This window comes from Strongylocentrotus purpuratus, unplaced genomic scaffold (genome assembly GCF_000002235.5).
Source record: "Strongylocentrotus purpuratus isolate Spur 01 unplaced genomic scaffold, Spur_5.0 spur5_scaffold_6, whole genome shotgun sequence".
Classification (NCBI taxonomy): domain Eukaryota; kingdom Metazoa; phylum Echinodermata; class Echinoidea; order Camarodonta; family Strongylocentrotidae; genus Strongylocentrotus; species Strongylocentrotus purpuratus.
The window spans coordinates 60,379,313-60,392,386 of record NW_022145612.1 but is presented as its reverse complement, the minus strand read 5'-3'; the positions used below and the strand labels follow the sequence as shown (position 1 = coordinate 60,392,386).

Genomic DNA, 13,074 nt, shown 5'->3' with positions numbered 1-13,074 from the left:
GCTTAGTCACGTGATCATCCATGTCAATATTATGTTTTCATATCTGTTTCCGTATCAGAATGGCATTTTAAACGCTAATCAAAACTTCTAAACAGAAATTTATTACATTTCTAGTGGCACTGAATCTGGATTACCCTTAAAATTATTGATTTACTTTTTTTTTAGAGGATAAAATAATGAATAGGTTGGGGGAAATGTTTTCAAGCAAAAATTTTTCGTTAAGTTCCACCATCAAAATGTCACAGGTAGAACCTCAAGCATTTCAGGCTTTATTCATTGAAAGTGTGATTGATTGATTGTTTAAACGAATGATTTACATTGTACACATTTATTTCAATTTGTCGAACGAAAGATTTATTCAAATTCTTTGTAATAACTTGAGCAGTAAACTTTATCAGGTAGTTTTGGAAGAAGGGATTTGATTGGTCCAGAAAATAAGCACGTGACCGTATTGTACGAGACGTCTGTTGATCTTTAGTATAGGGGCATATTATGTGTAATAATAATTGATAGGTGTTAATGAGTGTTGCCGGTTTCGTTCAAGCGGAAAAAGGAATACAGGACATTTGGTCAGTGTTTAAGGAGTTTAGAATGATGCTAGTGGCATTATTGTATAATAAAGAACGAAAATTGCGTTTATCCTACTTCGCTAGTAAACAGTTTGTTTCTAGACTTTAAAGAGCACCTCTATTTACTTCGGACCTTGAAGATAGAACTGTGAATGATGTGGAGTCTATTTAAGGTAATTAGGTTACAGGCAGTAAACATTAGCACTTCCGCACAGGAAAGTGCATCGGCGCGCATGCAACTTTTCTTTATTGTCGAAAGATAATAATATTCAGTTCTTGTATAGCGCATTTCAATAACGTCCCTATGCGGTTCCAGAGAGCTTTGGATATTAATACCCTAGCTTTATCTCCGGCAGCCGTTATCAGTGCACAGTGCGTTACAAGGAATCCTACCAGGTGTTAATAGTGAGCTATATATTGACCATGTCGACTTCGAGCGCCCGAACGAGGAGAGTAACGGTGGTCGGCGGGGGACTGGTCGGTTTGTCTACCGCCATCATCATTCAGGAAAATGTGCCGAATGTTCACGTCGAACTCCTCGATGACTTCGGGTTTACGACCACGTTGCTGAGCAGAGCGAACTCGAAGGCGATGAAAGGTTTCAGGACATCAAGCCCTTCGGAGAAAATCGGAAACAGATCGGCCGAGATTCTAAGGTTAGAATTTATTAGAGGTTGTGATAAAACAGTTTTTTCATTTCTTTTTCTCTCTGATCTTTCTTCCGTATTTGTTTTTCTTTAAATAGTGAAGAATCTATTACCAGAGTTTCTGAATTACAATATACAGTGTAACTGCAAACAACTTTAACAAGCTTTTACAAAATATTCCTACAATCATTTGAGATAGATAGAAAGCACAGAGAGAGAGAGAGAGAGAGAGAGAGAAAAAAAAAGAGAGAATAGTGGTTAAGTTCATCAAATCAAATGAATAGACATTTAGTAGGGATGGGAAATATTGAGGAAAATTACCTAAGTAAGCAGTGGAGAGAAGGGGGTAGCTAATGATTAGAACCTAAGTTAGGAAAATAATGCAGTGTAAAGATTGATAGAAAACGAACAGAGTGCGAGAGGGAAGGGGGGGGGGGGGGTTGTGATCGAGAGAGATATCTTGAGATAGGAGGCTCAGGGAGAGGTTTCATGATTAAAGCTGGCACTTGAAGGAAAAGTGACAGACTCATGGGTGTGACTGAGGAGCTTGGAGAGACTGAGAGATAGGTGAACATGGTAGACGTAATAAAGGTTTCATAACCTGGCTGAGCGCGCCGCGCGTGGTCTCTATTGCTTCGTTGGTTTAATAAAAACAAACAAATGAGAAAAAACAGATCACTGGAAGGTTGAGGAAATCATTTACAAAGGATAAATGACGTGAGTTCCTGATAAAAGAACAAATCGATCGACCACCGATTTCCAACTCAGTGACGTATTTTTTACCTCTCTAATTTGCTCTCTTAAAGGTATTACACAGTTTTTTGGAAGTTTTGAAAATTGGGTGGATAGTGATTCTTTACAATTTTGATATATTTGAATGCCCCTGTGGATGTTTTATAAGCACTAGAAAATTTAGCCCCTAAAACACTTCTGCTTTCGAGAAAAATTAAATATAAAAATTTACCGGTGCTTCCGGTAAATGTTGATAAAATTCAAATAGCGCTTACGGCCGTACAATGGTAGCTGCGACCATGAAAATCTCAGAATATGTAGTTGTGATATATAATTTCCAAAGGGAATAGCTAATTGATCGATTTTAGTCAAGATACATTGTTTTATAGCTTAATTAATATATAGACCCTGAGAGGGAGCTATACAACATAAAGATTGTATTATTTACAATTTCATAACTAGAGGGAGGGGGGGGGGGGTTGTGATCGAGAGAGATATCATTGAGATAGGGGGCTCAGGGAGAGGTGCATGATATTATAGCTGACACTTGAAGGAAAAGTGACGACTCATTATGTGATGAGCTTGGAGAGAGACAGACAGGTGGACACGGTATAGACGTAAAGGTTTCATGACCTAGCTCGAGCGCGCCTGCGCGATCCGTATATGGCGCGCCGTTTGACCAATAATTCAGATAAACCACTTGTTTATCGAGCGATAATCACTATGTCCCTTTTGCAGCCAACCTCTAATTCTGTGGAACTTTGCAGGAATTATGAATATGTCATGTATGTCCTATCTCTGAAATTTAAACGTTAGCAGTGTCCTAATATTCGAATTATGCAAAGAAACCTGTTTACTTGCTGGACTTCAATGTCAGACACTACAAATGAGATGCATTGCATATGCATTTTGCAGTCACACACACATATACACGCGCCCAAATGTTGAAATTTGATACGTCATAATGTGGGGCATGATTAATTTTGTAAGGGTGATTTTTGGGATCTGCAATTAAGGACCGAATTAATACCGAAATCCCAACCGTTTTATTCAAACATCACATAAGCAACTGTGGCGCAAGTCGATTTTTGCACTCCCTCAAACAATGCCTCCTGTTCATCCAAGCGGCGTGAACAAATACCACACAAAATGAGACTAAATGATTTTTAAAATAATTAGCATTTTTCTAGGTTTAAAGTTTTTTTTTTTGACTCACACTGTATAGCTCCTAAGTCGATTTGACAACTAAGAGTAGTTATTTTTCCACTTGAAGACATTTTTTAAGCCCCACCTTTTTAGGGAAGTTCTAAATTAGTATAATCTTTCAAATGCCGTTGGAATTTAACCTCATTTTTTTGGCCTGCAAATGTGACATAGTACCTTTAAGGAGAAAAAATATGTTTATCACTCGATAAACAGAGTTTCTCTCGATAACATTGTTTATAGAGATAATTACTGTTCATCGAGATAAGTACTGTTCATCGAGATTTATTGAGCGATACATAACATAGTTTATCACGATTAACGGTGTTTACAAGACAACCTCGAAGTTGATAACCATGACCTAAACTTCAAGTTTACCGACTGTCCTGTTAACACAACTATTTTATACGGTAAGGTATTTTAGGGCTACGAATATGTCTGGGAATGAGTTCCTCATGTTGGAGGCCTGTACGTTTAAAAGGTTATGAGTGCAACTTTTAGAGTTATATTAGTCTACTCATAATGTCATTAACTCTTTTTTTGGAAGAAAAAACTTTAACTTCTTTTAGCATATCACGTACTAGCATTGCGTGTTGGAATCGGATTATTTTGCACTTTTAATAGTTCCTGCCACCAATACCCAGTCTTATGGTTCCCGAACTTTTTATGCAGCATCCCCTCAACTCTGGAACAATTTACCTCAATGTATAAAACAAGCAGATTCAACAGACAAATTCAAATCCATGTTAAAAACCTACTTTTTTGTTAAATAGCCTTTTTCATTTGCATATGCAGCCCCTCGATTGTCCACTATCTATTATGTATAACTTAATATTTGGCTGTAATTCCTTCTCTTTCTATTTTTCTTAAGCGCTTAGAGACATATTTTGTGATAAGCGCTATACAAATGTTGTTAATTATTATTATTATTCAAATGTTGATTTTATAACCTATCTTATTTTATTCTACAACTAGTAAATAAATTCTATCTATAAAACTTGTTACAAATTTATTCACCAAAAACATAAAATACTGTCAAATATCTTTTATCTTCGAACTTGGGCGTTGTGGCGTGCGCCTGTAATCCAGCTAACAGTGGAAGTTACAAACTGATTCAGCCGAGAACGCAGGTTCGAAACTGAGTCACGTCTTTCGGATGGTGACGTTAAAAGTCGGTCCCCAGACGTAAATAATCATATCTGATTGATACACGTCTGTAAAAACCCAAATACACACACACACCACATTATAACACGATAGTAATTTATTTCGAAAAATTAACATAATGCAATTTTAATGGTGCGTCGCCTATTAAAACGTGCAAAAATGGCAATAATGATACCGTATTGCATAATTCAATGAGTTCTATAGGACTTCAATATGGTTCTAAAATTTCCCTTTATTCGGTTTTTCGAAAAAGTTGCGATCGTTTTAGATATAAGGAACTTTATTCTACTTTTACCTCTAAATGAAATATAGGGCATCGAATTGGTCTGTATCTATAAAACTAATAGTAACTCAAGCAAAAGATTACATTGTTAAAATTGGTTCTGTTGTTCATGCAACGAGGCGCTGCTATGTGGGTAGCTTGTACGACCATGATAATTGTATGCAGAAGTGTACGTATCTACATGCAATCATCATGGTTTTTCATCTCCCTACACTTTCCAAATTGGTGATTTGAACATAATGTTTATTAGATATAGTTGGAGAGTAAAGCTTCGTTGGTTTAATAAAAACAAACAAATGGGAAACACGAATCACTGGAAGGTTCAGGAAATCCTTTTCAAAGGAAAATAACGTGAGTTCCTGATAAAAGGACAAATCAATCGACCGCCGATTTCCAACTCAGTGATGTATTTTTTACCTCTCCAATTTGCTCTCTTAAAGGTACTGTCCAATTAGCAGGCAAAAAATAAAAAGGGTAAAATTCCAACGGCATTTGAAAGACAATACTAATTTAGAACTTCCCTCAAAACGGAAGAGCTTGAAAATGGCTTTTAGTGGGGAAAAAAGGACCATTAGAGGCTAATTTTTAGACCCTTTTACCGAATGGTCGTACGTTTTGTGCTGCACAAAAATTCAATCAGTTTAATTTTGGCCACTACAAGTAGTGGGTTATTGATGTAGACAAATGCATGAACATACATGACATATTCATAATTCCTACAAAGTTCTACAGAATTTGATGTTGGCTGTAAAAAAGGACATAGTGTAACGGCGACTTATCTTGTTCGACAATAGGCAGATATATTCCTATTTTGTGAAAGTCCCAAAATATAGCCCCGTATGTTGAAGTTTAGTTGTCCGGGGTGGACGAGATTCAGGGAGAATAAACACACGAGAGGCAGAAATTACAGCTAAGGAGTTTATTATACAGCAAACTCAAACACATTTAAAAGGATGGATAAAAGAGAATGTCTTGCAAATCAGAGAGGCAAATAGTGGTGCAGGCATTATAACTGGCATAAACCACTTTCAAACAAGCCTCCTCTGTTCGAGGAAAATAGAGAGAGACCAGATAATGTAGGTCACAAGTATCGCGCTGCGGAGTATTTAGGAGAAGGGCGTCATGCAGTGGCGGATCCAGGGGGCCCGGGGAACGGTAGGGGGGGGGGTGCGATTTTTCAAATTTTCGAGGGCCTCCCAAAAACAAATTGTACTCACTATCCCCCCTACCCCCAAATTATCGGCCGGCGCGATTTTCAAATTCCAACACTAAATTTCAAATTGATTTCAAATTTGGCCCCCCCCCCTCCCCCCCCCCCCCCCCCCCACTGCGCGAATTATCAGCCGGCGCGATTTTACAAATTTTCTGGAGCAAAATTTAATCAATAATTGTTACAAAAAAATTAGTAAAAGTATTTCTGCCTATTCTTCCATGCTCAAAATCCAATGTAACACTCGAAACACTTCTTTTTTAAATCGATGGCTACAACATTGTTACAAAATTTGAGTAATTTTACTGAAATCTTTGATCTCGGTCGGTATGGATGAAATATATTGGACTTGCCAAAAACTTTAAAGACTTACGTTTTCATAAATCATTTCAAACTTTCGAGTAATATATTTCTGCCTTTTCTCCATATTCCAAATCCATTGCTTCACTCGAAACATTACATTTTTCTACGTTTTTGAAATACTACATAATGATTGTAAAAAATTGAGTAATTTCTTTTCTTCCATTTTAAAAATCCAATCTTTCACTAGTAACATGGGTCCTAGAGCAGATGATGAGGGTCAATCGTTTGTTGCTGACGTCATAAAAGATGGCCTCAATGTCGGAGCTGCGGCGCTCTTAACCCAAGAGCTTTCAAGCACGAGATCAACATCGAGGGTTTGGTCATCTGATGATGACGTCATATGGATGCCTCAGTCAGTCCCCGGGCTTGATGACGACACTACTGGGAGAGGTGGATATTACAGGTAAACAGCTAGGGGTTGTTGTATTGTAATGTGTAACTCCAATTGAGTGTTGCGGGGGAGGGAGGCTGGATAACCAGTTTATATTCACTATATGCGAATAAATACATTTAGACCAGGGGCGAGCGGAGGTAGCAAAATGTTCGAAATAATGGGCATCTACATATTTTCGTCGGCAAAAGCCTATTTTTGTAGACACATAAACAATGGCACTAAAATCATGAACATTTGCATGATTGTGTTTTCATTTGCTCTGTTTATCGGTGATGCGGGAATAAAGAATATCGTCGACGCTAATTTTCAAGTAGACAAGAGGACAGAAGAAAAGACAAATCCATTATATCCAGTGACATAGCTACGAGAGGGTCGAAAAGCAGGTGCCCAAATCGGATGGCCAGTAAAAGAAATAAACACTGGCCTAGAGATAAAAGACAAGAAGGATCCTAATTGTTTTTGTTTAACTTTCTTTCCGACATATTTATTTACTGATGTTTTTCCTTTAAATCGCTTTTAGATTCTGGGCAGTGCTCACATGGTATCACTTATACGAACTGATGCAGAAAGAAAGCTCTTACAGAACCGGAGTACGTCTCCTCTCTGACTACATACTTCACCAATGGAAAGATAAACAGGTCAGTTATAGCGATGATACATCTTTATGATATTGGCCCTAACCATAACTCATTATTACATTAATACATAAAGGAAATCAAGACGATTTGGTTACCTTTTGATCCGATTCTTCGTTTATTATTCTCAACTCGAGCAACAACCCCAAAATTAGCATATTCATAAATCATCTAATTTGCATATTCGTAACAGTTTGTTTAGTTGTATATAATATAATGTGCCCTCCTACAAAAAAAAGATAATTTATACTGCATTAAAAATGATATGAATATGATTTGTAATGAGCATGTTAATGAAGCGATCGTATGATTAAAAACCATAATAGAGATGAAAAAAGCACAAAATCTAAAATTATTTATGTTGAATTATACATAGGATCAAAATAATTTGCATTCAAAGAAACTCAGTCCATAACTAATAATGATGTAAATTTATTTTGATCCAAGGTTTCTGATTGGTGGAAAGACTTGGTACCGGATTACACACCCCTCCATAACAAATTCCATGAAGATGATGATCAGTCCACGTCAGGCCCGCTGTGAGTTAGAAAACATTCTGCTCTCTTAGTCTGAATATAATGTCATCTTCATATTTCTCTTTCTTTCTTTTTTGTTTGTTTGTTTGTTTGTTTGTTTCTTTCTTCTGCCTCCATTTTTAGTGGTGAATTAGCGCCAGATGTATTTAAAAATACTATAATACGATGTGATCCTTGTGCTTTTAACTTGAATTTTCATTTTTCAAATTATTGTCATTGAGTGAAATGAATTAAATTGAATAGAATATACCTCACCATTTTGCCTATTCCTATTTTTCTGTTTATCCGATATCTAACTTCAGCCCTCTGATTAGTTTCACATTTTCTCCCCCCCCCCCCATTTTTTCTCTCTTTCTGTCTCTCTCTCTCCATCCCTTCCTCCCTCTCTCTCTATTTACATTCCCTCTTCTCCACCTCTTTTTTTCATTCTCACCCCCTTCTATCTCTCTCTCTCTCTCATTATCACAGGAAGTACAGTGTGAGCTTCACGACAGCGGTGATAAATGTACCCCGATACGTGCAATACCTGACCGAAAGGTGTGTTGGTTTGAATTTATTAATACAAGCATTCAAATTTGTTTTCTTTCTTTACACGTTAAATGATATTGTACGTGTACTCCTAGTGCGATAACTTCACTCGGCTTGATACAACTATATAGGGGCAGGTCATCATGTTTTATATCATATTTTTTAATGGATAGATTAGGAATTTGGAATATGCTAGCAGCAGAATTTTGAATCATCAAAACATTTTGCGTATCAACTGGCGGATTTTATGATACAAAAATTCTTCAGAATTTCTAATGGCTCACTTCAGAAAAAGGAACGTATTGCAAGATTGTCTTCTGCTCATTGTGATGAAGACATATATTTGTTGCCAAAAGAAATGAGATTCAAAAACGTCAAATCCACTTTCTGAACTTCAGTATCATAGACTTTCCCCACCTGGCTCAATATCTGTACGATTTCCCAACCTTCTTTCATGTTTCTTTTTAGATTTCTAAGGTGTGGTGGTGGAATCACAAGAGGCCAAATTTCATCGATAAATGAGGTAAGATTATCTCTTCCCTCATGTTCAGGTAGCCTACTTAGAAGGTATTCTACCCATACAAAGCAGCATCAAAATATACCTTCTATACTGTAATCCTCTTCCTCCTCCTCCTATTTCTTCTTCTTCTCCCTCCTCCTCTTTCTTATTATTCCTCTTCCTATTCTCATTCCTCTTGTTGGTGTTGTTGTTGTTATTCTTCTTGTTCATCCCGGCCCTTCTTAATCTTCTTCTTCTTTGTCTTCTTCTTCTTGCTCTTCTTTTTAATCAAAATTTAAATTAGGTTAATTCATAAATTACCTCTAATTTCCTCTTTATCTCTTGTCATCCTCTGTCCAGCTGCCAGGGCCATGTGAGTTGCTTGTTAACTGCTCGGGTATGAACACTGATCAGCGGATCAGCGACAAAGCAGAACTTCCAGAGGTGCAAGCCCAACAGTTATCGGTTAGTTTTTTTTTGATGATTCCATATAGTTTGGCAATATTGTTCTTTTAATAGACAGTACTTGAGTTTCAAATCTACCATTGACAAGATGAAGGGAAAGAGCAAGTAAAAGTGAAAGAGAGAGAGAGAGAGAGAGCTAAACACACCCACCACACACACACCCTCACATAGATTTAATTGACAAAAAACAAAGGGCTTAAATTAGAAAGGGAAAGGGAAAGAGAAAGAGAAAGAGAGAGAGAGAGAGAGAGAGAGCGAGAGGGTAAAAGTGAGAGAGAGAGAGAGAAGAAAAAAAAGGTAGAGAGTCATATAAATCTATAGATAAAGAAAACAAAGGGGAAATAGAGAAAGATAATAAGGGAAAGAGTCACAGATAGATATGAACAAAAGCCCTCAAAGTATTAATTCAAATTATTCTGCTGAGGAAAGAAAAATGTGATTTTAATTGTTGCTAAAAGGGGCACTGGTCTTTGATGAATCCATGAATAGTAGTTAAAAAAAGATTGTCACTTAACAAATGTCCTTATATTTGTCTTATGACAGCTAACCCCATCTATGCAAGCATCAAACTGCTTAAAAGCTTGCCTACATGTAAGTGAACGCGGTCGTTTAGAGACAGACACAGTCACACAAAAAGGACGTCCTCTGCCGGTAAGTACATGTCAGGAGTAAGTTCAATATTGTTTGGTAATATGTTCATAGGTCAAGTGTGGGGGTGTGAGTGTCGGAGGGGGGGGGGGGGGGGTGGGGTGGTGGAGGAGGAGGGGGTATCTTAAATGTAAACACAACTACAATTTTGTTTTTACAGTGAATAAGTGCATCATCACTGCATCTTTTTGAAATTCCTTTTTGAAACACAATCGCAACTACTTTAAAAACATTTAACATATGGTAAGGCAATTTCTATAGTCCTATCTATCACTTTTTGAAATGTGCAAACCTAACAATTACATATTCGGAAATCTGAATGTATACAATCAATATTGCCCCCTAGATGATTTTTCTAAAATAATATTGATTGTGTTCTACAAGCTATATATCATCATAACTATCCCCATTATTTCAATTTTCCCATTTTCCTTAGGTTGTCCACAACTATGGCTACGACCAAAACCACTTGGCAACTTTACATTGGGGATGTGCCCAGGAGGCAGCTCGACTTGTAAGTGACATCTTGGCTGGACGATTCATCGGAACAACCTCAAAACTCTGACAGAAACACAAGTCATTCACTATGTAGGATCTAGAATGTAGCATACAGTGTGGGTCAATAAAAGGGAACCAATATTCAGGCCCTGATATCTTACAAACCAAGTTGCTTTCATATTATAATGGTATGCCGTTTTCTTCTATTTAGTAGGGTGTTCCCCAAAGTGCAATCATGGATGCCTGAGCGCTATATAAGCACTGTAATTATTATTATTATTATTATTATTATAACCCAAATGTGTGAGGAATGTTATCCATAGTTACTGCCCTTATGAGTGGGTGCATTGAATTGGAATGAAGAGCATTGAAAGACAGCTTGGATTGACCATCTAATTCATTCCAAACTTGGGCAGGGGCAAATTTGACATGAATCTGGAAAAATGCTACTCTTTAGTTATCCATTGCCAGATTTGATTGATCAATGGGTCAAATTAAAACAGAAAATCTGGTAGACTACTATATATCTGTAACTAAATCTTTATGTGTTGATGCAAATATATCTAGGGTTGAATCTGAGCTTCCATTTTTGTATGACTCACACTGTATATTTGTTCACTACTCATTCTCATCATATCAGCAAACAATTTCATGAATGATCATTCAGTTTGTAATGTTTGTAAATGTGTACGACTAAAGCCTTTGCTTGTAGCTTCAAGCTTAGATTAATTGTTAAGAGTCACAAGGTCATCAGCTCTATGTAACAGTATATAAGTTAACTCCCTTGTGGCTCCAAAACAGACAATACAATCATTATTTGATCTTTCTTTGGAAATAAATTTCCATCTTGATAAAATTTAATGTCACTGAATGACAAAGATACATCACTTGTATATTAACTACAGGGTAAAATGATCTATTTAAGAGTTAGAGCTTCTGAGAACGGTGTTAACTCTGTGCTACAGAATGCCCTACCCTTGGACCGGAAGTTGAGCTCATCAATTATAACCTTTCAACAAAAATTGAAGACTTTGTTGATGAATATGGCGTACTGTTAATGTTAGGAATAGGATTATTATCCGAGTTAGAATATTTTGTTGGCTATTTCATGTAGTAGTATATTGAACTTATGTTGACCATTTGTCGCCTTTTCGTGTTGTAATATCTTAGTTTTGTTGAATTTTGATTAATGACCATATTCTTGTAATGTCTATGATTTGTAGATCTATGGGCCCAGGGTGCCTATATGTCGGCAGAGTTGTGCGCAATATAAGTGTAGAATTATTATTATTATTATTATTATTATTATAATTACAGCATAATGCCTTTCAGGGTCTCTGGAGATGAGAAATATAAGTATTTTTTAAAAGTTTAGAATTAGTAAAAATGTAATACCCATATGCATTATATCATTTTGATGAAATTTATTGAATATCGCAATGTTTGTATTTTAAACTGCTGCATTTACCTGTATTACTTTCTTTCTTCCGAGCTCTTCTTATTCAGATAAAAAGAGTGTTTCTTATGTTTGTATTTATTTAGATAAAAACATATATACATATTAGCATGTTTTTTATTATTCATTCACCTTGAATGTGACCTTCGTTAAATTCATATAACATATCGTTTTACTGGTGTTTGAAATAAATTGAACTGAAGATACTACATATATCACTTTGCATTCATTATTTACTTAAACATGGCTTTAAAGCCACCCTGTACTAATTGTAGCTACTTGCTCCCTCTATATAGAAAACTTCCCCAATCGGTGCCTATTGGTCTCTCATGGTCCTCTTTTTCTTATGTTAATTCAGAGCTGAGTTAATGAGATGGGTGGTCTAATCCCTTCTGACTGAACTAAGATTTTAAGATAATCTTGTATTTGTCACACATTATATTCTTTCACTTTCTCTTCATATTTATCTCTCATCAGACCCCTCTGTTGAACATATCATGTATAAGCTATAAGTGACACATATTCTATTAAGATTGATACAAGATGCTGGGCTTTAAGTGTACCAATTACCAGAAAAGATTTTGTTCTGTATGTTAGGGGTTCAGACTATTACTTCTCTGAAGAGATATTGCTAGTTCAAATACTGATCATCATGATGCATCTGTGTATATTTAATGCACTCCTGGATTTATACAACATAAAGTTATTTTGTTCCTCATATCTGATTTTTCTAAGTGTTATTGGAGGAGGTGGACCATGTCTGTATAGGTTAATTCATGTCTATATTTGATTTGTTATCAATTCATATGATATATTCATGTGACTTTTGTTTTACAAGCTTTGTGCTTTTTTTAAAGGTATCCTTACATCTATTATTTGCCAATTTATGTATTTATGACTGTTATGTGGTTTTACATCGTCAAAAAAGAAAAATATATACGGGTAGGTAAATTGAAATTGAAATACACTCTCAATAAACACAAACGCAGCTTGTGAGGAGACTAGTTGATGCATTGATACATGCTTGTAGTGGAATAGGGCACACACAACCCAAGACCGACTTGGGTTCTGTAACAACAGGTTTTATGTAATCCTTAATTTTCTTCATCCTTCTTAACCGTTAACCCATAGAATGCCAGGTAATAGATTTTTAAAGATTGATTTTATACATTCATTTTTGGTGATTGGTAGACTTTAAGCTTTTATTCAAAATGAGGTTTAACAAAGGAAGTTAATCTGAG

At 36.2% G+C, this 13,074-nt stretch overlaps 1 protein-coding gene across 1 annotated transcript; it reads left to right on the top strand.

The window, feature by feature from the left end:
* The first annotated feature begins 493 nt into the window (after positions 1-493).
* Positions 494-12,046, top strand: LOC590206 (D-aspartate oxidase). Its single transcript, XM_011681834.2, has 9 exons — positions 494-1,225; positions 6,362-6,577; positions 7,089-7,206; positions 7,651-7,742; positions 8,208-8,276; positions 8,736-8,790; positions 9,127-9,231; positions 9,775-9,882; positions 10,316-12,046. The coding sequence occupies exons 1-9, from the start codon at positions 993-995 to the stop codon at positions 10,442-10,444; spliced, it is 1,125 nt and encodes a 374-aa protein (XP_011680136.2). The 5' UTR covers positions 494-992; the 3' UTR covers positions 10,445-12,046.
* The last annotated feature ends 1,028 nt before the right edge of the window (positions 12,047-13,074 follow it).

What these genes read in the sequence shown, in the direction of transcription:
- LOC590206 (XM_011681834.2), top strand. Translation starts at nt 993, where the DNA reads ATGTCGACTTCGAGCGCCCGAACGAGGAGAGTAACGGTGGTCGGCGGG. An exon ending in ACCAATGGAAAGATAAACAG is followed by an intron (nt 7,207 to 7,650) that starts GTCAGTTATAGC and finishes TTTTGATCCAAG; the next exon opens with GTTTCTGATTGGTGGAAAGA. An exon ending in AAATTTCATCGATAAATGAG is followed by an intron (nt 8,791 to 9,126) that starts GTAAGATTATCT and finishes TCCTCTGTCCAG; the next exon opens with CTGCCAGGGCCATGTGAGTT.